Here is a 25,906-nt window from a genome sequence, read left to right as displayed (position 1 = left end):
CACTTGTGGGGTCTTTCTCTCCCTCTCACAGTCTGCTCTGCGGTGGTAGGAAGAGAGGCCTAGATGAGGGAAGCTCTGCCTCAGCCCCACCGGGGTGGAAGAGGGCTGGCCCGGATATGGAGGAAGTCAGCACACCCTTACTGGGGTGGGAGGGAAAAGCGAGACTGTGAGGGGTTTTATCATGAATGAGAGAGGAAGCTCCAAGCTGGGCTGTGGTGATTAGATGACAAGCTGGGAAAGACGCTCATCCTGAATACATCCTGTTTTGCTCTGAACTGGCCTCAGGGGCCAGGGGCAGGGAGGGGCTGGGAGGAGAGCAGCCTCGCAGGAATTCTCCCAGGCCTGCTGACCTCAAGCTCCTGGGTGGCCCTGGAACTGGAGAGGCAAGTGAAAGAGTTAGAACTCCCATTTATCACTAGAGATCCAAAGCACGGAGTTTCCACGAGAAGCCTCCACAAGTCAGCCTCAGGAGCCGGAGCCCCAGAGACGAGGCCAACCAGTGTTGTAAAAGGAGGGGCCAGGGCTCCATAATCCCTCCAGTTCAGACCTTTCCTGGGCCACTCTTCCAAGCCTCAGCCCAAATGTCACTGCCTCTGTCAGTCACCTTCCTCTCAGTCAAAAGGAATTGCTCCCTGGTCAGGCCTCCCAGGGCAAAATGTCCTTTTTAACAATTGGGAATAAATACTACCAGGATATTTGATGACATTAAGGGACTATTTTAGGTGTGAGAGTGGTATGATTGCCCTTTTTTATGATTCCCTATCTTTTAGAGATATATATTGAACTATTTATAGACAAATCAATAGGGTGTCTGGGATTCATTTCAAAATAACAAGAAAGAGGGTGAGGTAAACGGAGGTGTACATAGGGCAGGACTGACCATGGGCTAACAGCTGTTGAAGCTGGGTGATGAGCACATGGGGCCTTATTACACTAATCATCTCTACTTTTATGTATGTTTGAAATTCTTCATAATAATTTTTTTAAAAGCCTTCACTGAGGAAAGACTCAGTGCATCATGCATTATTTATGCCACTAACCCCCAAACTAGACAGCAGATTCCCTGAAGGTTGGGGTTATACTCTGGGTCCTCCACAAGACCTGGCAACAAGCCTGCACTCAAGAACTAATAATTTGTACAGCACTTGGTAGTTTACAAAGCACTTAGCCAGGGATCCCCTCGTTTAACCCAGTGCAGTGGGAAAAGCAGGTAGAAATCGGGAGTCTGAGAGGTCGAGCGGAGCAACAGAGCCCAGATTTAAACCTCCACGTGTCCAGCTCCCAGCCCCCTGTTCTCTGCTCCCCGCCACCCTGGACTCTTGAGGAACCTAACATCCAGTTCTCCAGTCCCCGCGCAGTTGGGGTAAACAGGGACAGCAACTGTTGACATGCGAGTTCCCAAGGTGGAAGGCTGGGCAAGAGGAGACTCAACACGCAAACATAGCACTTCAGACTGTGACAAGGGCCCAGATTGTGGCCTCCAGTCCACTGATTCAAGTTTACCAGGACCAATCCCCAAAACAAACACACACACAAATCAAGACCCCGAGTCATAAATGAATAGGCCTTAATAAAAACACTTGACACCAACTGTGTGCCCAGCCCTGTGCTCAACTACTCTGCGTAGGGCTGTGGGGTGGGGGAGTTCACACTTCCCATCCTAGAGCCCTGGCATCTTTGAGATTCCGTATCTCTATTTTATCTGATAACAGCCTCCCCAAAGGCCCAGGGGTCATGACACTTGATCCTACCCAAACAGGGAGCCCAAGAAAAAGTTCTCTCTATTCTATTCAAGCCAGAGACAACTCCTTCCAGCCAGAGACCCCTTGCCCCACCTTCTTCAAGAAAGTGGGAGCACAGCCTGCCTTTGTTAAGCCTACCATCTGTTGAACCTGAACTCTCCATGGCTGGAGCAGGGAGCTCCGGCAGCTGTGACAGGCATCCCGATTAGATACTCCCTCCTCTCCTCCCTTTGGGATTTTCTTGCTTTTGTGTCACTGCTACTATCTCCATACCTGGCTCCCTCTCCAATATGTAGGCCTCTGAATGGAATTTTAAAACTTCAAGAAGACGGAGAGGATCAAAGTTCGGGCTTCTTTGTGCCACTTTCTTTGCCTCTCTGCTCAAACCCAGGAGGTGTTGTGCTTTAACAAGGAAGGCCCTTCCAGCCTCCCTGCACAGCTCATGCCCCTGCCCCAGCAATCACACAGGGTACATAGCCCATCTGCACACCTTCGGCCTCGCTTCTTGCTCTAAATACCTCCAGGTATCATCTCCCAATAGCCTCACATCTCCAGATTGGAGAGGGAGGGACGCTGCAGATGCACAGAGAGGTTTAGCCTACTTCTCCAAGAGTTGCTTAAGGGGTGAAGAGAAGGCAAGCAAACAGAGGAGACCGGACTCTGCCCACGTGGTGTTTTCTAGCCCCAACTACAGAGGTTCAGGGAACAGAAATTCCAAATCCCAAATCCAGAACATTGGTGGACAAAGGCCAAATCCTGGAAATGAGGACCAGCCCAGAATGTCCAGCCATATGGTAGCTGTAGCCTTAGGGTAAAGAATTTCCCACCCCCAACACCATCCTTCCCACCACAGGCTTCCTGCCCGCTCCATCAACCACTCAGAAACCACCTGCAGCCACAACTTTCTCTACGCCCTAGGGCTGCCTGACCTCCCATCCCCAGAAGTGTCTCTCCTTCATTCCAGGAGGATGAAAGTGAGGGGAAAATTCAGAGAGCAGTAAGACAGACAAACAGTGGGTGGGGACAGCAACCCCTAGAGTGGGAGTGGGAACAGGTCCCACAGTAGGAGTCAGGGTTTGAAAATAGCCCTGGGTGTGATTCATCACCCTCTCCTCCCAAGGCGGCAGACTTGGGTGCTCCAAGTGGAGTGGGACGGAGACAAGCCAGGGCCCTCCAGCCCAACCTCTGGGGTGCCAAACCTCTGGGACCTCTGGCTCTGCGTTGGCTCCACTCCTCTCTACCTTCAGTCTGGCTTCTGTCCTGCTCACCCTCTCCACCACTAGTTTTCCAGCTAGCCTAGCTGCAAAATCACCACAAACCTCCCTATCTGCATAGCTCCTGTTGCCCCAAGCATCTCAGAGACAACCCTTTACTTGCAGTTAAGAGCCTGGACCCATGCACCAAGTCATCAAATGTCAGGGCAGAAGAGAGTGGCCCTTTAGATTACTGAAATCCAGCCCACTATTGAGGCGCAGTTGAAAACAGTGTGGCCCACAGAAGTAGTATGACTCACTTAAGGTCACATGAATTAGTAACTAAACCCCGGTTTCCTGAGTCATAATTCAGTGCTCAACTTAAACATTTTTTAATAGTATTTTATAAATGCTCTGGTGTTTATTTTTTTGAAGATTGGCACCTGAGCTAACATATGTTGCCAACCTTTTTTTTCTTCTTCTTCTTCTTCTCCCGAAAGCGAGGCCCCCCGCCCCCCGCTCCGCCCCCTGTACCTAACTGTGTCTTCTAGTTGTAGATCCTTCTGGCTCTGCTACGTGGGACGCCTCCTCAGCATGGCCTGATGAGCATGGCCATGTCCGCGCCTGGGATCAGAAACGGCAAAACGGCAGGCCGCCGAAGTGGAGCGCGCGAACTTAACCGCTCGGCCACGGGGCCGGCCCCTCAGTGCTCGATTTTAGAGAGTCCTGGGAGAAGAGAAATGCAGAGAACCCCTGACTGCTGAATTTGGAAATCCCGAAAACTTCCACTAAAAGGCCTTTCCTCAGAGGGTTCTCTATTCCAAATCCATTTTGGACTTAATAAGGAAACCGAGCCCTGAAAGATGCGACTTATTCAAAGGTTTTCTCTTGATGCCCGCGGCTACAATACCAGGAAAGTCCGGGGCGTTTCTCAGAAGGGAAGGCAGTGACCGAGGGGAAAGCCCATACCGCCCGACCAGGAGCTTCCTGGAAATGCCCTCAAAAGCAGAGTGAGGAGGAGAGAGTAAGAGAAGTGCAGAGTCTGAAACCCCACCACCCACGTCCAGCTCCAGCCCTCCTCCGAAGCCCGAGAGCAACCGCTCCAGACTCCAGCCAGACCCAGAGATAACGGGCGGATAGCCGCCTTTCATCACCCCACTTGCAGGGCTTCCCTGGGAGAAGCGCGGCCGGCGGGCTCAGGGCTCCTACAATTTCGGCAACTCCGACCCCAAATCCCAGGAGCAAAGGTGCCTCTGCTCGCTTCCTCTGCTGCTCCTGTGTACTCTGCCCAGTCGAACCGCTCAGAGCGGGGGCCTGGCTGGAGCGCTCCAGAGAGGCAAGGCGGGCGAGGGAGCCCAGGAGGCCCCTTCGGGCCGGATCTCCCCCCGCTGTCGCCCCAACTCCTACCTGGAGGCCGCATCCACCGCTTTGGGTTCGAGACCCCAACACAGCTGCCAGCGGGTGGGAGGAGAGCACAAGGCAGGGCTGCCCCGTCCGGAGCACGCGCAGAGCCCGGGGTCAGGCGTGGGTAACGGTGCCAGCCAGAGAAGCAGCTGCCACAGCTGCTTAGCTGTTGTCAACCCGAGGCTACTCTTGTCGCAGGTGGGGAGGGAGTCAAGGCGAGATGGGCGGTAGGGACGCCCCGCCCACCTACAACCCTCGACCAATGAGAGTACAGTCCGGCCCACCGGACTCCTCTGAAAGTCGCCTAAATTGTGGTGGGCGGGGCTCTGCCTTCCAGCTCATCCAATCCGAGCGCCGCTGCCTCTTCCTCAGGTCACACCGCTTGGGGTGGGGGCCGGGGGGAGAAGGCGCAAGCCGAGACCCAGTGAGTGAGGGTGATGGAGTGAGTTGGTCAGGCACACAGACTGATAGTCACTGAGCTCTGAATGTGTCTGGCACCGTGTGGGGAATTTAAATACACATGCCATGTGCAAGAAAAGTTTCGGTGGCTTACTGAGGATAATTTATGGGGAGTTTAGAAGATACAACTCAGGTGAGATCCTTTGGGCGAGCGGGGCAACTAGGAGAGAACCGGGACCTTAGATATTTGAGCAGGAAGTTGCCATTCCTACCTTGCTCGGGCTCCAGCAATCTGCAACCTCCCCCACTACGCCCAGCTCTCTGCCCCAAGTTCAAACTCTACCTCTACAGAGAAATGCAAGGAAAACTCGGGGCAGGCATCTGCATGGCAGGAGAGGGTTCCCAAGAATTGTGACAGCAAGTACCACCAGAAAGCCCGTTTAAATTCAGTATGAAACAGAATGTTAAGATTTGACTTCTCTCTTGCCTTTCCTCACAAGGGCCCAACACAAGTTCACAACCTTGATTTCATTGTTGAATTGGGGACTCCTATTAGCCAGGGCTGGGAGTACCCAAGACCACATGCCATCTAACCACCATCCTCCACATTTACAAATACAGAAACTAAGAAGAGACAACTCAGTCAAGTTAACTTAGCAAATCCATGGCAAGGACAATACCTGCACACTGGTTATTTTCTCTGTACCCAAAAGATGGGAGAAATGAAGCTGAGGTTCCTAGAAAGCAGAGACTGCATCCATCTAACTTGTTTGCTACAGTACCCAACGCAGATGAGAGCAAAAATTAATGTTTCTTAGGACAGCAAGTTTCTTAAGGTCTCCCAAGGCAACAGCAGAGCCAGACCTAGCCCCAGGTGCCCCCCTCCTGCCTGGCCTTCAGTCTACTAGGCCAAATTGGAATTCTCCCACCTTCCTTCCTTGCCGGCCCTGATGAGAATCAGAGGAGAAATGACGGTGCAAGGCTACTTCCAGCGTGTACCGCCTCCTTTCCTCTCAATGACAAGTTTGCAGCTGGCACTTTGTTCAAGATCAGCCATGTCCCTTGGATGTGGATGAGGCCTGTACATCAGCTCACTCCTGAAAACAAAATTCTACCCAGACTCAGGAACCCTTATGATGGGTGGGTAGGGAGATGACCTCCTTCCTGAGGCTGGGCTATTCTATTTGTAAGCATCCCTAAGGCTCTGAGTTGGAGCCAAACTTATCTTGCTTCTGGAAAATGCTAGAAGGATATAGAAGTGTGGGTCTGGCAATGATCCTATAGTTTCCCTAAGAGTAGGAAACCATGTCAGAGCTCATTCCATCCACCCCATGACACCAAGCACAGTGCTTACAGTAGTTTCTCAGTAATGTTTGCTAATGGGCGAATGAATGTTGAAAGGTATTCAAGCGACGACCATGAGGAAACTACAATCATATGAATAATGAGCAAACCCAACTTACCTTTTAGAAGATACATTTAACTGAATCAGATATGATGGGTTCTGGGACACCCATTTCTTTAAAAAAAAAAAAAGGCAATCAAACAAGAAAACTACAAAAGGGAAAACTACAGAAAGAACAAAAACTACAAAAAGACACATTGCTATAAATAAGTAGAACAAGAACTTCGCAGTGCCTGGCATGGAGTAGGTACTCAATAAAAACATCTATTTCATGACAGAGTGAACACAACAGCCAGGGAAAGCTACGGTCCTAATATTTATCATGTTATCATTTAACATTTTGAAATGGCCCAAGTGACATCTAGGCTATTTCTTTGAGTCTTTTTTGATCTCCTTCTCTTATCCCACGAGCTTCAGAAAGGCAAGAAAAGCTCAGCCTCTTCAGAAAGACAAAAGTAGCTTATCCCCTTCCATCCCACTGCCAGCCCTTGCTCCCTGAGCCACCCCCACCCTCTACCCCTGCACCCTACCCCCAACCTAAGCCAGAGTCTTGCACAGAACACATATTCAGCAATGGTGCTTGGAACGGATGGGAAATTGGTACCTTTTCATAGACTTCTTTCTGGGCTGCATCTTGAGTGGCTCTGGAGATAACTGGAGCCTTTAGGTCCCTGGTGTCCCTTTGTCCATGAGCCCCCACTATTGCCTGTGTGTCCTATAGTGCTGCCACTGCTATCCTGGATGCAAGCTCAGCCATCAGGCAGGGAAACATAGAGTGCACGAGGGCAGACTGAGGGCGGGTGAAAAAGCCTCAGGGTGCGGACGTGCGTGCATGCATTTCTACACCTGAGGCATGAGGCCACCCTCATTCTACCACTACCACAGCCCAGCTGTGTCATACAAATGACAGTACAAAGGATTCTGGAGCCAGATAGCCTGGGTACAAAGCCCAACTTTGCCACTTGCTAGCTGTGTGACCTTAGGCAAATTATTTTCCAACTTTCTGTGCCTTGATTTCCTCATCTGTTAAGTGTGATGACAATCACAGGCCTGACCTTATATGGCTGTTGAGCTGATCCATTGGGCTAAATCATCACACTTAGAATGGTGGCTCTAAGTGTTAGATGTGGTGGCAGATAGGGTTAAGCAGAGGCACTAAGCAATTGTGGAATGAGCTGTGGATCAGGAAGTAGGAGAGTTGGGTGCTAGTCCCCATTCTACCACTTTCTGGCTGTGTCACCCAGGGCAAGTCATTGTGCCACTCCAACCACCAGTTTCTTCACTTGTAAAATGAGGGTAGAGCACAATCCCTAGCAGGCAAAGTTGAGACAACAGATGTGAGAGTGTACTGTAAAGGGTGGTGACAGGTGGCAGGATGGCACTCAAGGTGCTGCGGAGCTAAGTTTTTTTCTAGGGCCAATCAGCCCTTTTCTCCTAGGTGGTGGCACAGAGAAACTCCATATGCCATTACCCTGAGCCTCACTCTGAGACACTTGGGTCCCAATAAGCACCTATCTGAGGACAATTCTTACACCCTTTCCTGCCTAGGAATGGGGGTTCCTCAGGCTGTTGTAGGCAGACCCATAACCCCACCCTGGAATGGTGAGGGTAATGTCAGGAAGGAACCAAGCAGATGTTTCCACTACTCTTCCATGGATCTAAAGAAGCAGCAGCAAATAATTCCAGGGAACACAGCTGGGAAGAAAAAAGGGGAGTATAAGCTATGAGGGGAAAATGAATTACACTCAGACCAGCCCTGCCCAGCACATAACCACAGGTGCCCACACACACACACACACACACGCGTGCTCTCACACTTGCACACACATTCCTGCATATCTCCTCTAAAGCCCTCCAGTCAGGCCTAGGAGCGTAAAGGCCTTCTCCCCAGTGGTTTGGGCCCCCTACCCAGCCTCATGAAAGGGGGTTACTGGTCAGACTCCCACAAAGTGAGATAGTTGCAGTTTATAAAAAAATTCCTGAGGAGCCATGGCTGTGTTGGGGGAGGGGGTTACACTAAGAGGGTCAGCTGGAGTAGGGCCAGATGTGGGGAGAGGGGATGTGGCGGTGGCAGGGGCTTGCAAAGGTGAGGAGCACACAGGCACCTCATGAGCATTGCCAACTGGGGTTGGAGGGCAGAGAGCTATGTCCTGGAAGGAACACAAAGACCCCCTGTCAGCCCACAGCCCAGGGCTGTGGCTGAGCTCACCACACACACCACAGCACCCTGGAAGAGGGAGCTCTGTGTTGGGCTGGGGACCCTGGGCTGGCTGTGAGGGGAGCTGGAGCACTGGCTAAGCCAGGCATAGGTCAGGGGAGTTTCAGGGGTCACTTACCCTCTCAGGGCTCCCCTTCCCTAAGCTAGGACACAGAGGCACTCATCCCCTCCCACCTGCCTCCTGGAGTCATTGACAGGAAAGTATCGGGGCAACTCATGACCACCTCTGACACTTGGACTGGGCAGCTGGAGATGAAGAACACAACCCCACTCAGTCTCTGTCCCCAGCTCTTCCCCAGACACCCAAAAGCCTATCTCCCTCCCTACAACAAACACCAGACAAAGGATCAGCTTGATGGATGGCTGGTTCCCAGCATCCACACAACAGACCCACTGGGCTATGACAGTGTGATGGGCCTCATTTCACACCCAGAATGGGCCCCTGGCCTAGCTTTACTGGCCCGTCTCAAAGGGACCAGAGGTTTTCTGCTGCAGGCAGATGGAGCACCCCCCACACCCAGTTCCCTCAGGGAAGTCTGCCTGTCTTGGCCCAAATGAATAAGTGAGGTCACCCTGGGCAGAGCACTTGGTGACTGGCACAGACATCAAGAGCAGGATGTCCACCCCCACCCCTCTACGCCCCACCCCATTCCGGTCCTTCAGGAGAAGGTCACAGTGTGGTGAAAGGAGATGAGCAAAGGCAGGCCCACTTCTAACACAAGCCCCCTTGCCTTGCCTGCGCCCTCGTCATGCACACCTACAAGCAGCTGAGGTCAGAGGAACCCTCCCTCTACCCCACCTCCCTAACAGTCCCCTCTGTCTGATTCCGTTTCAGCCTTCAAGCTTGCTCCTCCCTGGCTAAGCTCAGTTTCCTCATCTGGAAAAACAGGGCTGGGCCCTAGTTTCTTGGGTCCCTTCTTTCCAGAACATTCTCTGCTTCCGTGAGCTTTTCTGTGTGTTTCCATGGGAGTGGGGCTCCCAGAAACTGAACAGCCATGGGGCTTCTGCAGAGGAAGGGGGCGGTGGAGGAAGGAGGGTCCTCTGAGGATGGGGAATAGCTGGGGGTCAGGACACAAAGAGCAGAGGAAAGAGGGGGCTCTTTCTTCCTACCCATAGGCTCCACCATCAGCCCACCACAGCCTGACCTCATGCTGCAACCAGATCTGGTGCCCAGGAAGTTGGAGGGCTGCTGGGGCAGGAGGTAGGGGGGAGGGTAGCTTTTACTGGCCCTGCCCAGAGCCTGACCCAGTCCAACCCTGTGATTATGGGTCTCTAGGGCTTGGCAACCTCAATTCAGGCAGACAGAGCCCGTCCCCTGGCCACCCACCCACCCTGTCTCCTTTCCCTGAAGGACAGCCCTCAGAGGCCCCAGGATGACATCAGAGAGGACATGGGATGTGTGGTGAGGTTTGAGGGCCACTCAACAAAGAGTCTGAGCTCTTCTTGGCCTTGGAATCCCTGTACCCTCTCAGTGGGCCCTTCCCCAAGCACAGCTCTCCCCCTCCCAAAACTGCTACACACACACACACACACACACACACACACACATGCACGCATGCATTCTCACTAAATAAAAGTTCTGATCTGACCCTCAGTCAGGGCCAGGGCTTCCATACACAAATGTACCAACCTGTCAGTCAACATGGGCACCGAGGCTCTGGCAGGGGGCTGGGGTGGGGAAGAGGGCAGACAGGTGGGAAGCCAGGGTCCGGTCCCTGACTTCCTGGAGCTCCCATGCCACTGGGGGAGGCAACAGCAGCCCCAGAGGCAGAACGCCCAACCCAACCAGGTGGGGCAGTGGAGTGAGGTCCCAGAGGACAGAGAGAGGAGAGGAACAGCAAGGCTCCCAGATTAGACATCTGATGTCTCTGGATCAACAAACCCCCAGGAAACACCAGGAAAGTGGTTCCCCGGGCCCCACCTCCACCAAGGTTCCTGGATCAGGAGCCAGGACATCGCAACTCTGGCTTCTACCCAGCTTCTATCACGGAGAGGCTGTGTGACCTGGCTGAGAGTCTTGCCCTCTCTGGGCCTCAGTGTCCACATATGTACAATCAGAGGATCTGATCTGAGGATCTCTGAGGGCCCTGTCCTTTAGTGGGTTCACATTCCACAACAAATCTTTTGTCGAAAAACCCAACCCGGTTTGCTGTTTCCTCCCTGCCACTTGGGGCAGGAACAAGAGAGAATTTACTGGGGGAAAAAGAACAGGCAGAGCCTGGAAATTTTTTAAGTGCTCAAAGAAATATAAATTTTTTCAACTTAAAAAAAAACAAAGTGCCAGGCATTCTGGGAGATCCGTTGGAGTGGAAACAGGCCTTTGGATGGAGATTTTAGGCAATTCGAGCTGACTGAAAAGGTGCTGCCAGGGTGGCTGGGCTATGTTATGCAACTAGGGGACAGGGTGAGGCGGTAAGGGGCCCTTGGAGTGATGGGGGGTGTAGGGAGCTACCGGCTAGATAGTAAGAGCCAAGGATACAGAGACAAAAAGAGGGATAGAAAGACAGACAATGGAACGAAGAGGTAAAAATACAGGCTGAAGGTGAGACACACAGTGGGACAGGAAGACAGACAGGATGGTGGAAGTACGACTCCAGAGGCAGAGACAAAGAAAGTGCTGGAGGCATAGGGGTAAGGGACATACTGTTTATTAAACACCTGCTATGTGTTAATAACGAAAATGTTCTTTTTGAGTGGAGGGTGAAGGCAGAGGGAGAGAGGTGGGTAGGGACGAAGCCAGACGGACAGTGGAGATAAAAGGATGGGACATCTTGGGACAGAGCAAGAGCTGGCTAAGAATTAGAAGGCGGCAGGCGTGCGGGGGTGGAAGGTCTGAAAAAGGGGGACTGCCAGCCAGGAGTAGGGTTTTAGACAAACGGACATAGGACTAATAGATGAAAAGGGGACTGGAACCAAAGACAAGGCGAGGAGGCAGGAGCTTTGCCGACCCAGCTGGGTAGGCAGCGCGCAGGGTGTCAGCAAAGTGCAGCCAGCCCTGACCTCCCGCCAGGTCTGCCCGGCTCTGTTCACCCGGTTTCCAGCGCGGCGGGTCCCACTGGGTACCTTTCACACCCCACGGCGTCCACGCCCGGGGCTTTGGGAGCCGCGAGGCCAGCCGCCAGCCCCCAGCCCCGCACCTCGGCCATGTGTCCGCGAGCGGCTCCGGAGCCCGCAGGCGGGCGAGCCAGAGCTCTGGCGCCTCGGGCGGTGGTACCCGGACTGAGCGGCTAGCCAGGGAAGCACCGAAGAAGGGGGGGGGGGGGGGAAGGCGGCTGAGGGAGCGACGGCTTGGGTTGCCCCACACCCCAGTAGCGAGTAGAAAGTTCCAGGCCCCCATCTTGAGCAGAAGCCCCCCCTTCTCTATCCTACCCTGGCCTCAAGTCATTTAGCTCTGCCATCTGCTTCCCCGTCGCCATCTGGCCTCCTCTCCCGGGTTGGAGTCACCCTCTGGCCTTTTCCGCCCTGGCCCCCTATTTGAGAGGTGTCTCACCATGATCCCGCTCCTTCCTGCTCTCCTATCCCAGTGTGAGATAGTGAGGGTCTTCTTAGTCACCAGGTCAGCCCCTCCACCTCCTGTCTACCCCAAATCTCACTAACCATGTAAGATGGCGGAAGACCTGGTGCAACAGCCAGATGGAGTGGGAAACAATGGCTCCTGCCATCTCGGCGGACCGACTGACTGACTCTTCAGCCTCCACGCCACTACTTCTCACTATCCCTCCACGGCCCTTTTCTGTCTGTCTGACCAGAGCAACGGACCCTGGGTTCCAACAAAGATACCTTGAAACCTTTCTAGTGCCAAGAGCATCCTAGACCTTATGAGCAGAAGCATTCTTTATAGACCCTCATGTTAACAGACGCAAACTGAGGCCCAAGAATACAGCTGGCTTGGCCGTCATCTAAGCAGGGACAATTATCTCTATGCTGCAGGACTGTTGTGAGGATCTAAAGGAGCTGAGCATGGTAACTGGCATGGAATACAGCCTGCATAAAGAAAGATTCTCTTCAATTCTCAAAGAGATCAGCACTGAGGATCTACCACAAAAAAAGCCTGGACCCAGGAGCCTAAGTTACATAACCCTTTTCCTTACTCCTAACCTCCACCCACAGCAAGCAATCGTGCATTGCCTGATTCCGGGATGGTGGGGAGTCCTATTTGTCTTAGTTTACAATGGAGGGAAAGCAGAAAGTTGCCAGCTCTCAAACCTGGTCATTTCTACTCCACTTGTGGTAGCCAGTATGGGGGGAAAGAGTCTCATAGTGGCTCTGCAGCATAACATGTGCCATTTTTCCTCTCGGAACCTCAGTTTCCTCATCTGTAACATAAGGATAATAATTCCATGATACAATAGGAATAATGATAAGGGGATACACAGATGGGGGTCACAGCCCCTCCCTCTATGGTCCCCATACCTTGTGCCAGGAGACTAGGGTTAAGCAGCCCCGTTTGTGAGGGACAGGCTAGGAAAAGGAAGAGGAGTTCGTGCGTTGCTGTGTGCTTATTTGCGTGAGATTTGCTCTGACTTTTCACAGACTCAATGTCAGAGCTGTAAGGGAACGATAGGGTAACATATTGACCTCCACTCCATTCACCCTTTTCCCCAAGGCAGTGCTGGCACACAGTAGGTGTTGACAAAATATTTATTGAATGAATATTGTCCTCACCATATGGTGGGGAATATGGTGGGGAAGAGGATTTGCCCGACGTCACACAGTAAGTCATTTCAGAATCAAGATAGATCGCCTGTCTGTTCTTTCTTCCAGTAGGCCATGCTGCTTCATGGAATTCTTTTTGTTTTCCCTCATGTGATCATAAATCAGTAGAGAGCCCATTTCTGTCTCCCATCACCCTCTTGCCTATCAGCAATCCCCATTCTGGACCAGCCCAGCCAGGATAAACAGCCATTGGGAGGCCTCTGTCTGTGCCCAGCTTGGTGCTGCCAAGCCTTTGACTTCTGAGTTTCCAACAGCTGCTGCACTGCTCCTGGAAGAAGGGCAAGTTCCCCTCTGAGGAAAAGGAGGCCCCAGTCAGCTTCCTCCAAGCACAGGAGTTTCCCTTTTGCTCTCTGGCGGGGTGGGAGTGCAGGACACAGCCCCTCGGCAGCAGCCATTTCCTCCTCCGCCAAGGCATCTCTCCCTGGCTAGTCCCTCCCCTGTTTCCTGAGCTCTACTACTTCAGCCTCAGCCAGAACAGTGATATGGAAGGGCTCCAAAGTTCAACTTGAATCACAGAAACTGGGAACTGGAGAGGACCCCAGAGGTCATTTATTCCCATCTCCTCCCCACTGCAGGAATGCCCTCTGTTAGTAAAGAGGAGGGGGACATCTGACCTAACCTCTTACGGCCTCAGTTTCCTGCTTCATAAAATGGACAGGGTGACACCTACGTGACAATGTTGTGGGTGGAAATGTGAGAATGGATTTAATAAAAGTTAACTTGTATTGAGCACTAATTATATGCCTAGCATCGTTCTAAGGTGCTTTTCGGGTCTTAATCTATTTAGTTCTTACCACAACCCTCCAAGGTAGGTACTATTATAATCAGCGGCAGCATCACCCCCATTTTACAGATGGAGAAACTGAAGGGCAACAAAGGTAACATAACTTGCTAAGTTCACACAGCTAATAAGTGGCGATGGCAGAATTTGAATCCTGAACCTCAGTTTTCACCCATACAATGGTGGTGATCATCCCTACCCCAGAGAATGATCCATCGTAAAGGTTCCATGAGCTCACATGTGTCTGTGTGGCTGGAACTTTTGTAACCAAGTACCCCTAAGGGCCGAGGGGAAAGAATGTGAAGCAACCCTGGGGGACTGAAAATGTAACCTGAAGTTTTGGCTCCAAGCAGGGAATGTCTTTGAAGTCACTGTTTTTATCTTAAACTTCTACTTGAATTTTCCGGTTAACTCCAGTATATACATGCATGTTGTTTTCATATAGAAATGAGTGTTTTTCTCCTTTAAGCCTCTGAGGAAAGTTGACACTCTGGGAAATGGGCCACATTGGTCCCGTGCGTTCATATGCTCCAGGTCACTGTCTTTTACCCCAGGGGTACCAGACACCTGGCGCATAGTAGGCCTTTAGTCATTAAGAAGAGCTAACGTATATGGAGCATTTGTTATGTGAGCCAACACTCTAAGCACTTTCCGCATGTGATTTAATTATCATGACAACTCTATGAGGAGGTCGAATTATTATCATTGCTCTCATTTTTAGTGGGAAAACTGCAGCACAGAGAGGTTGAGCGATTGGCCCATGGTCCCACAGTTTGGAAGTGACCACTGGGCTTTAAACCCAGAGAGCCTGACTGTCAGCCTTGGCCAGTAACCACTATACTTACTGACTCTTAGGCCACAACAGAGCCTCTTTTACCCACCTGTCTCCGCCACTTCCCACCAGGATGATTGAGTTGATTCTTGACAGAAGCGGGCCTTATTCCAATTAGATGAGCAACTCCCTGAGGGCAGAGACACAGTGTCTCTCCCCTCAACCCACCGTTCCCCAGATCGATGCTAAGCCAGAGGCTGGGCTGCACACAGGGCTGGTCCTCCATTCATGTGTGGCAATTGGCTGTGTCCTGGCTTGTGGCAGTTTCTTGGACCTAGCACCTGTTGAGCTGTTAGATAGAGCACTAGCATGTCACAGAGGAGCCCTCTGCCATCTTCCATAGCAAAAATCCAGCTTCAGAAATGGCTGCCCATTATTTACAGGGACGAGTCCATACTTCCAAGGTTGACATTCAAAGTGCTGCCCAAGCTTACCCATCCAAATCAGCTGGCATTCCCAGAACTTCATTAACTTAACTTCATTCCCCTCCAAATGTGTTACATGTGCTCTTCTCTTTCACAAAAATGTTCATCCTTATTTCCTTTGACTTATTTCAATACTTACGTGGTGCTCTCAATGTGTCTGGCACTATTCTAAGCTCTTTGCACATTTTAACTCATAGACTCCTTACAGAAACCCTGTAGGTACTATTATTATCCATTTTACAGATGAGGAAACTGAGGCATAAAGAGGTTTGCTTATTTGCCCTATCTCCTGCACCTGACAAAGTCCTATAGACACTCTTAGCCCTTCTTGTGAATAGCATAAGCCGCTCCCTTTCTGGGCGCTCCCACAGCTCAGTTACATCAGCAGTCATTCTATATTGAGTTTAATTATCTACGTGTTTTCCTGCCCAAGAAGAATTTGAGTTCTCTGAGGGTAGGGACTGTGTTTTATTATTTATGGCATATCCATTGCTCAGGAAGGAGTTTGGCACAGAGTTGGCACTTAGGGAATATTTGTCAAAGGACTGAATGAAGGGTGAGTGAGTTAGTAGCCCAGAAGCAGCCTTGATCAAACCAAATGGTGGCTGAGAGATTTGGGGTTTTCTTTCCCCAGTGTCAGTGGAGTAGAGGAACATAAAGATGACTCAATGACCGAGCGTGAAATGCAACCACAGGTGGTAAGAGGGGAAGAGAGAGAAGGCCTCCTCACCGCATCCTACCATTCATGTGGCTGGACCAAACCTGGCACCCTGACCACAAAGCCATTTGGGCTGATGGGACATCTTGTAAGCCAGAAAGCCAGCAGCTTTAGGGTCTTCTCTGGAGAACTCAGCTCCCTGGCTTCTCTGTTTGCCCCCCAAAGGCCCCGTGACTGCCTCTGCAATTCAGAGGTTCGTATGGAAATGTCACCCCAGGGAGTTGGGGTTTGCTGCTTTTGGTCTCCAACGTTATGCTTCAGTGAGCTTACTCTGCCCTTCCCTTGCTGACCAAGTGCATTTTGTGTACAAGTAGAGGGGAGTTTGGGTACAAATCTGGTCTCGAATCCTGGTTTGACTATTCAGGAGCTGTGTAAACTTTGGCAAGTAACTGAACCTCGGTTTCTTCACCTAGAAAATGAAAATAACTTTTTTCTGCCATGCAAACTTTGAGATAATGGATCTGAGAGCACTTTGCAATTGGGAAATGACCAGATGCAGAGAGACTAGCAGAGGGAGTGCTACTTCTAGTGGTGTTCTGCAGCTTTTCAATTGAAGGCCTTTCCCCCGTCTCCAGCTGGCTGGGCATGACTATGGCCCAATCATTAGCCTTTTCTGGGCCTTAGTAAAACAGGAAGGATAATTCCTAGGCTCTTGCAGCCAAGTCTTAGAAGGGCTGCTGGCTGGGCATTAGCAGTGTATATGTGTACAGATTTTATCAGCTCCAGAGAAGGGGCCCCTAAGAACTATAACTCTCAAAGCAGCCTTGGGTTTGAACATCAGCTTCAACACTTACTACATGACATGTCACATCACTTCTCTGGGCCTCAGTTTCCTCACTTATTAAATGGAGACAATAACACCTACCTCCCTAAACTATTATGTGGATCAAATGTGAAAGCATCCACAAGATGCATTTCTCAGTGGCAAACTCATCCCTTGGCCCTTCACCTTGCCTCACTGCTTTCTTCCTGTCCTTGCATCATTCAGGCTGCTCATTTCTAATGTCCATAATTCTTTCTGCCTTTATCTGGGAAGTAGTTGCAGTGCCCACCCACAGCTGCCCCCACTCCCATTTCTTGGCCTTAGTACACGCACCTTCAGCCCCCGTTGGAACTTGCAGAAGCCCCTTCTCCTCCTCCCATCACTGAGCAGGATGGAGCACAGTAACACACCTTGCAGTCTGGCTCAGGGATCCAGGGCTCTGTCCATTTGAGAAACTGGCCTCACCATGAACAAAAGCTGCTTTTGTGTCAGAGGAGTAGTTTGCAGCTTGTGGGTCAGTAATTTGCCTCCTGCATCCGCATCCTCTTGTGACTAGCCAGAAGGGCTGGGACCAAGGTGGTGGGCAGGCTTTGTTTGCATCTATCGCTTGGCATGTTCCCCTGGGATTCTAGGCCAGTGCATGAGACAGTGCACAAGTGGCCAGGGCCTCCATGGAAGCCAGCCCAGAGCTGGTGGGCTCTGAGAGAGCATCTGCTCCACTCCCTCATGGCACAGATGGAGAACCTGAGGCCCATTCAGGGAGGGGCAAGCAACTCAGGGCCCTGAACCCGGGCTTTGCCCTCTAATATTTGCCTCTGCCTTGTCTTGCCCTGGAGATTCAGTCTTTCCGAGTTCTCATGTGGCCTGAGTGGCTCGAGCAATCAGATCAGAAGAAGGGATTCCAGAGAAGTCCCAAAGTTCTCTGGGGGGATCTTCTCCTGTAATTTCTTCTCTGTGTGGTGTACTAAGGTAACCCATGTCAAAGTCTGGAAACGAAAGTTAGCAACACATAGGTTCTTAAATAAACAGCAGCTTGCCTTGAACAGATAGGGGCACCCACGTACATAGCTGTGAAAGGGGCGGGGCACCAGGCCGTCCCTCTGTACTTCCCAGACAATAATAGGTTGGAAGCCAGGCTGCCTTCCGGGAACCCTGGAGAAGGATCCTTGTGAAAATGCCCAGCTCGGGCCAAGAGTCTAATTGGAAGGCCTGAATGGCAGAATTTAGCCCCAGGTGAGCTGTGTCCCACAGACTGGAGACCTCAGGGACAGGGGACTACATCCCTTGTCAAAACAGAATCCTAAGCCCTGTGCAGTGAGAAACCCCATGAGGACAGGGCCTCGTCTTGAAGTCTAGGGTGGCTCCAGCAGAAAATGAGGATCCAGAGGGACAGCTCACACTCAGTGCCCAGGGGCAGGGTCTCTGGGTCGGCCTCCCCTTCCCTCCTGCTCACCCTCCTTTCCTAGCTCTTCTCTGTCCAAGCCTCAATGTTCTGTATTCTAGTTTAACCAAGGAGGCTGCTCTCTTCCACCAAGTTATTGTCCTCCATGCCTGATGGTGCCACCTGTACCCTCCTCTGCCTTTGACTTGATGTGTAACCTTGGGCATGTTAATTGCTCTTTCTGGGTTAATGATATCTTCATCCGAGCATAAAAAGGTTAGATGGCCTAGATCAGCAGGCTTGCGAATTGTGCCTCCCAGTGGCCGGGGGGAGCCTCAAGGCCTACCTTGGGGATGTTGCGGGAGGGAGAATAAGGGAAAATTGAGCCTAGAGGCTCCAGGCCTCCACTCCTACCCCACCTTGCTTCGGTAAGAGCATGCTGCTTTTTATCTGTTTGATATATTAGGGTTCCACATAGGATTCAGTTTTAGAAATAAAAGAGACTGCATCTAAGAAAACTTTAAAGGTCAATGGACTAGATATCTCCTTCTTGCACCTGAGCCTCAGTTACCTTCAGAGTGATCACTACATGTCATAATACAAAATAAAATATCTCGAACAGTGCCCAGCACATAATGATGATGACAATAATAGCTACCATTTATTGAGTACTAACTATGTGCCAGGCATTATTCAAAGGCTTTACCTGGGTCAACTCATTTGATCCATCTAAATCTTCTCAAGAAGGTATTACTATAATCCTCATTTTACAGACAAGGACACTGAGGCACAGAGAAGTTAAGCAACTTGTCACACAGCTAATGAAGGATGCAACTTGGATTTGAGTACAGGCAGTTTGGCTCTAGGACCCTCATTCTTCATCAGTACAACTGTTGGTTCTCAATATATATTTAGTTATTTTTTATTATTTTTGTAATTGTTGTTATTTTCATTGGCAAATTATGTTAGCCCTCATCTGTAAAGTGGGCTGAGTTCACCTTGCACTGTGACTGTGTGCCTAAAATCAGACTGTGGCTGCAGAGTGGGTGCATTCCTGCTCTGGCTACCAGACCAGGCTGCATTGTGCCCATGTGTGCCAGATCTACTGAGGTAAAGCCTACAGTCTGGAGCCACTTCTCCAAACAGTGGGCAGTGGACAAATGCTGAGTTTGATGAGAAAATAAGCTCTGGCTTGCATGCTCAGAGCCTGGAAGAAACTAGGCAGCAGACCCAATGGGAACTTATAAGGTGGCTGTCCCGCATGCAACAAGACTACTGACTTGCTATGTTTAGCCCTTACTGACCCTACCACTCTAAATGTCCTCCATTAGCCTGGTTTAGCTTTCCTTCTTCCCTTTTTTCTCCTTTTCTGGCCCCTTCTATTTTTCTCTTCCTCTCTCCTCCTCTCCTTGCTCAGCAAGACTCATAATAACTTGCTAAACCACAACCCTCATATTTCTTTTATTTCCACTTTCCAGGGGAATTTTGCAGCTGGTCCCAACTCCTTCTTCTGATTGATCCTCCCTCTCTGACCACATTCATCTCTTCTCAGGCCCCACCCAGGCTAGTTCTCTTAACTTGAACCCCCTCAGCGCAGAGGCTTGCCTATTCCCCTTTTTACTTGGCTGTCAAAGCCTCTAACTCCCTGGGCAAGTCCCTTCCCTTTTCTGGGTCGCAGTTTCTCCATCTGTTACAGGTTTCAGGGGAGTGATTGGACTAAATGATATCCGAGGAGCTTTCCAGCTCTAATTTTCAACCATTTTGTATCTGGCCCATTTAGAAAATTGGATATTCCTGGCTACTTCTCTCTCTTTCTCTGTGTGTGTGTATATATATATATACGTATACATATATATACACACACACACACACATACACACACACACATATCCACACATGTGTGTGTGTGTGTGTGTAGACCTCTGACAGCATTAATTGGGGCCAGAATCTAAGGAACTGGGAGCTGAGGAAGGTAGAGGGTGGAAACAGGAGTTGCAGAATTTTCAAAGTGGAGAAGCATTTTGAAAGTCAAGTAACTTTAGAAAAATGGTCCTCTCAGTTGGGTTTGGCTCCAAAGAAAGGTCAAGGAACTGTGTGCCCAGAACCAGGGCAGAAGCAAAGCATCAACCCATCTAGGGGCAGCACACCCCCTGGGATTCAGTTCCATATCCTCCAGCATTTACCACCTGCCTCTTCTGGACAGGTCATCGGAACTAGGGGCAATGGGGACCCAGGCCCAGATGGACTAAGATGTTGTTCTCAAGGTGCTTACCGTCAAGTCACAGGGAAAAACATGGAGATAAATACAGCATCTCTTACAGTTTCCAAAGTGCTTTCATTTATTTCGTCTTTTTGGTCCTTACAACAACCTTGTTAGATAGCAGGAAAGGAACTGGTATCCCCTTTTACAGAGCATAGGACTGAGGGTCAGTGAAGAGACAGAATTCACCCAAGCTGATCTGACTAGCCAAGTGGAGAACTGAGCTACAAACCCAAGTGTTTAGTCTTCATAGCCAGTATTCTGTCCAAAGCATCATACTCTTGCATTTTCTATAGGTTTGACAATACAAGCTTTATGGGAAGCTACAAAATGCCCTCCTAACAGTGGCTAATTCTGGAAAGTGGGAGTGAAGGGTTTTGGGATTTTGGCTCTCCATTTTATATCCAGATGTAAAGGTCGAAATTTTTCCCTGAAGAATGTATTCTATTTCTAATCCATATCTGAAAAGAAATAGCTGCAACACAAGGCAGAACATGGTCCGTGCTGTAAGATAGGTTAAGATAGGTACATAATATGCTGGGGATTTGAAGGGGAGAGAGGACGGTATTTGAACTGAGCTTCGAAGAATGGCCAAGATCTGAGATGGCAAAGACTGAGATGGGGAGGGAGGAGTCCCAGAATCCCAGAGGCTGCAGCAGTCAGCTTTCCAACTCAGCAGCTACTGCTGACTTCTGAGACAAAGGCCTTCCTAGAAAGATTTCTTCCTGAACAATTAGGTACATATAGTGGGCATAATTTCCTGTTTTCTTTCCTTTCCTCATTTTATACTGTGAGGAACCTGGGCCAGAGCCCAGGACTTGGGAAACACCTGCTTCATTCACCCGCCCCTCACCTGGACTGTGGTCATGGATTTCTCTGGAAGTGTCCAGCTGGGCCAGTCCAGCTAGACACAGGCGGAAGGAGCCATAGGGACCAAGAGACTTTACAAACAGAAGGGGGGCCCAGCCAGGGCTCCCTACACTACTTTTCACTGTTTTTCACTAAAGCCCAAGATTCAGTATCAAATGATCAGATGATCAGTTTGATCACATTTTTGGAAAACCACATTTTTGGAAAATCAAGCTCAAACCCCTTTCCAATAAAGGGTCACATAACCGTAGTGTATAATTGCTTGAAGGGCCTTAGAGACCATACTATCCAATCCCCCCCTTTTAATGATGGGGAAGTCAGGGCCCAGGAGGAGAAGGCACTTGCCCAAGGTCATAAAGCTTGTTAGCAGCCAAGTCATCACACCTAGTTGTACTAAATTTAGCCCCTGCTGATGAATGACCATTTCTGTGAGCCAGGCTTCAAAGGGGCTCATTGGCAAACATGAGAAGGTAAGCACACCTGGTCTTGGGAGACCTTAGGTGTATGAGGCGCATCTGATCCTTCCATTGCTCTACCCGAAGTTGCCCTCTGGCCTGCACACTGTCTCCCTGGAGTCGGGCTAGGGCTCTGGAGCCACAATTCACATAGGCCCTCCCCATCCCAGAGGTCCAGGGGCTCATTCCTGAGGCCTCAGCTTCTGCCTTCTTCATCTCAAGTTAGACTTTTTGACTGGAGAAAACATCTCTCCCTTCTCTCACCCTCCTGCTTGGGATAGTCATGATGGTCATTTTATAATCACTTAATAACTATAATTTGTGTATCGCCTGGGAGATTAGAGAGCATCGCACTCTCACTCTCACTCTCACCACCATGCTTAATTCCCACTACAACCCAGGAGTTGGGTATTTGCATCCTCATTTTAAAACTGAGAAAACTGAGGCTCAGAGAGGTGGGCACATAGCTAATAAGTGAGAGAGTCAGAATTCAGACCCAGAGCTATCTGAATTCTCCAGAAACTGAGCTCTTTCCACTAGCTTAAAGCTACCTTTTTTGCTTGTTTCTTGGCAAGGATTCGTGGGTGGATGGGAGGGTAGAAGGATGGAGCAAATAGTTCTTGAGCACTCTGTCTGTGGTTGGCTCTGTATTAGGCATGAGGATACAGAGAGGAATGAGACAAACTTTCTACCCTCACAGTCTACCATTTCAGTGGGTTGTTCTCAAACTTTTACACCAAAGTACCCCCAAATGGTTGAACAGAATGAACTCATTCCCCACACAGCCCCCAGGAGCTGGAGAAGCCCATGTAGCCAGCCACAAATGAGAAATTTCTTTGAAGTCTCCGTTTTTATCTTACAAATTCAGGTGAATTTTGCATGCTATTCCATAACATGTATCTATGCTTGTTTTCATATAAAAATGATGTTTTGCCCCTAGATCTTTTAGGGAGAATGAGCCATTACAAGCAGATGCTCTTGGAAGCATCTCCCAGGAGGAGGTTCTGCTCACCTCTGGCCCAGGGGAATACATAGCCCCTTTTGAGAAGCAAGAGACAGTGGTACATTTTTGTGTGGCGAAGGTATTGTTACTCTGAAAAACTAAGATTTTTGTAAAGAGGCTATGTGTGTGTGTGTGCAAACATGCATGCATGTGACACGTGTACACGTGTGCCTGTAGATGCTCCAGAGATGGCCAGAACTGTTTCCTTGCAGGACCATGTTTCTTTGTCACCCAGATGACCCACACTTCTACCCTGCCAACTAGCCTGCAAACTAGTTATGTTCCTCAGCCCAGAAGCCAGAAGTGGAAAGGACCCTAGGTGTTCTGGAAGGTTTTTTCTAAAATACCTTTTGCATTGACCCTTTTGGTAACTGTGGTTGGGAAATAAGAAAGCACCCACCTCCCAGCGACAGAGAACTGAAAGGGGAGAAAGCCAGGCAAACTTATAGCAGCTCATGTAGGGTGATGAAATAGTTATCCTGAGAGATATTTGGGGACTGGCAAAGTGCTGCCCCACTTTTGCTGGCTTTCTTGAGACAAGAAGCATGCACTTTGTAAACCCTGAATATTTTGCCATTTGCATGTTCTGTAATTAATTCATGTCTGTTTTTTCTTGGTTTTAAAGGAAGGTTCTAAGTGCCAGCCTACTTTGATGATCCTCACATAAACAAGAAAAGGGGCTTAGACCTTCTTTTTGGCCATAGGTTAAAGGGAGCAGGGCATCTCTGGGGGCCAGATGTGGTTATAACAGCAGTGAGATCAAAGTATGATGGCGCCAAGTGGCGGATCGAGGGAAGAGTTGGAGATTCTGAAACAACTGCCCCTCCACTCCTTAAGGTCCCCTTTTGGCCTTTGTCTCTTTCCAAATCTTGAAGGGCTTTGTGTTTTGTTTTTAATAAGGAGGCCATTCCCTTCCCCTGTGGAATGTATTCCCTGAAATATCCTGCTCCAGGGGCACATGGACACAGAGTTGGAAGCCTCTGTTCTCAGGAGCTCTACTTCCTATGTTTTCATTTTTCTTCTCAAAATGTAAACCAAACCAATTCTTCCTGTTTCTGGGTTTGGGATGTGGAAGGTCACACAGCAGGGACCCTCTAGCAAACAGGTCAGACAGGGCCTCTGAAAGCTGTCCCTTGGCTGCCCTGCCATGGGAGGAGGGTTATTGGAATGGAATTCAGTCCTATGGAAAGAGGAGGACGACGAAGAGAATAGCATCCTGGCTGTAGTGAGGGAACAGCTCTGCTTCTGATGCCAGTTTGCACTCCTTTGCTTTTGCCCTTAACCCAGGCCTACTAAAGCCTGGATGCTATGGAGCCTTCACCAGCTGAGCTGCTGATCTTTAGACATTGGTTACTCTCAATCAGGAGTAAGTTTAGGAAAGAGTTATCGGGACTGTGAGAAATCCTTTTAGGAGATGGAGCTGTTTACTCTAGGGAAAGACAGATTCTGGGGAGGGCATTATAGACGAGTGGGGACTTGTATTTCTAGTCTCAGTTTTACCACCAATGAGCTGTCTGCTGTTGTGCAGATCACCTACCTTCTCTGGGTTTCGCGTTCCCCAACTGCAATGAGAACACTGGACTATATGAGCTACAAGGTCTCTTGCATCTCAGGCTTTGGGAAATTCTAAATGTCAGCAGGCTGATCATGGGGAAGAAGGAACACAACAACTTCCACGAGACTCCAAGGAGTGAAAACAGAACCACTGGGTGGAAGCTGTGAGGCAGATTCTGGCTCCATATAAAGAAGAACTTTCAACTGAGTAGAGAGAAAAGGGATGCCTGACCATGCCTGGAGAGTTTGATCTGAGCCTGAGTGGGTATGTAGTGGGAATGGCATAAAAGGGAACCTGTTAGCAATTGAGCACTGAACTAGAGCAGTGGTCTCCAACACCCACTTTTATGTGTCCAACTCCAGTCTCCAAATGAAAACTTCATGGAGCCAAAGGGTAAAATAGATTTGGTTGAATGAACCACCCCTCTACTCTGTCCTTCCCTCATGTCCTCCAGTGAATGTCTTCAGTACTTGGTTTGAAAATCACGTTAATATGGCCCTTAAGTGCCCTCCCTGCCTTGTGATGTAGGGCAACCTCCAAGTTTCAAGGGTTTGGTGGAAATGTGCTTTCCATGGATCTGCACCATTGTCTGGAACTACTGGACCCTCAAAGATCTGTCTCAAGATGATTTGTCATCCGGAGCCAGTGAGGGCTCTGTGTCAATCTGTAAAAGCTAGTTCAGAGCTAAAATGATAGGGAAGAAAGTCTCCTGAGAGGAAGAAGTCACTAGTCTGATTACCAGAATTTCTTTTGCTATGCCAACAAAAATAAAAGACAGTCCTTGGCAGATTCATTGTTTACGTGTGGCCCTGTGCTTAGTTCTGGGAATACAGGGGTCAGTCAGATGTAGCTCTTGTACACCAAGAGCTCATGGTCTCTGGGAGATACAGGAAAGAAAAGAGGCAAATGCAGAGTGGTGTGACATGTTATAAGAGAGACATGAATCAGATGGAAAGGGAATCCAGAGGATGGCTTGATGCGCTAAGCAGGGGGGCTGGCAAAGACACATCCAGTGCAGAGTCCAGGATGAGAGTTCATTGTATGTATAGGAAGTAGTGAGCTGTTCCATGGGGCTCAGAAATGTGGGGATGCAGTGGGAGATGAAGCAAGAAAGATAGGTTAAGTTGTGAAGGACTTTGAATGCCAATGCAAAGAATTTGGACTTTGACCAAAGGTAGGGAACAATCAAAGGATTTTGAGCATCATCAAATTTTTCTTTTAAAGAGAGAACTCAGGCAGCAGTATGGGAGGTGGGCTGGAAAGGCAAGCATGGTGGCAGGGAGACCAATTAGGAAGCCACAGCAACCATCCATGCCAGAGCTGCTAAGGACCGAGATAGAGGGCTATGGAAGTATGGGCCGAAAAGAAGGGGCAGGTTGAGCAAACATTACAGAGAAGTTTCATGGGCATGATTTGGTGACTGGATGGCAGCAAATGAAAGAGATGGAGGAGTCCAGCTGATTCTTGCTTGAGTGACTGTGTGGATGATGGTGCATTAATCAAGAAAGAGAGTCCTGGAGATGGAGAAGGTTTCCAAGGGAATGACGAAGAATTACAGCCTTTAGTGTTGAGTTTGAAGGATTCACGGGACCTTCTGGTGGAAGTGTAAATAGCATTTCCCAAGTCCTTTCCAGACCTGTCATTCCACCTGCAATTCCCATTCCCTCCCCAGCCCCTGGGTAGCTATCTCATGCCACCCAGTCCTTGCTCTGATCTGGATTGGCCCAGGCTGTGAAAATGGCCAACTAGGCTGTGCCTCAGGACATTTGCCTGACCTGAACCTGTT

At 49.8% G+C, this 25,906-nt stretch overlaps 1 protein-coding gene across 13 annotated transcripts in view; it reads right to left on the bottom strand.

The window, feature by feature from the left end:
* The window catches only part of STARD8 (StAR related lipid transfer domain containing 8), a 72,873-nt gene that overhangs the window by 28,122 nt on the left and 18,845 nt on the right, over positions 1-25,906 (bottom strand). For 2 of the 13 annotated variants that reach the window (XM_070258090.1, XM_070258098.1), the window contains exon 1: positions 4,343-4,535. The exons of 3 other annotated variants lie outside the window; for them this stretch is intronic. Coding sequence is in view for 1 of the 10 variants with exons in the window: in XM_005614236.4 (XP_005614293.1) it covers positions 4,343-4,355 (13 nt within the window). In the remaining 9 variants the exon portion in view is untranslated. Of the gene's footprint in view, positions 1-3,469; positions 3,662-4,342; positions 4,557-25,906 lie in introns of those variants that run through there. 8 more of the 13 variants (XM_070258100.1, XM_070258094.1, XM_070258095.1 and 5 more) reach the window with 8 other exon arrangements.

This window comes from Equus caballus, chromosome X (assembly GCF_041296265.1).
Source record: "Equus caballus isolate H_3958 breed thoroughbred chromosome X, TB-T2T, whole genome shotgun sequence".
NCBI classification, from domain to species: domain Eukaryota; kingdom Metazoa; phylum Chordata; class Mammalia; order Perissodactyla; family Equidae; genus Equus; species Equus caballus.
The sequence above is the reverse complement of the archived record's forward strand: the minus strand, read 5'-3'. Positions and strand labels throughout refer to the sequence as shown.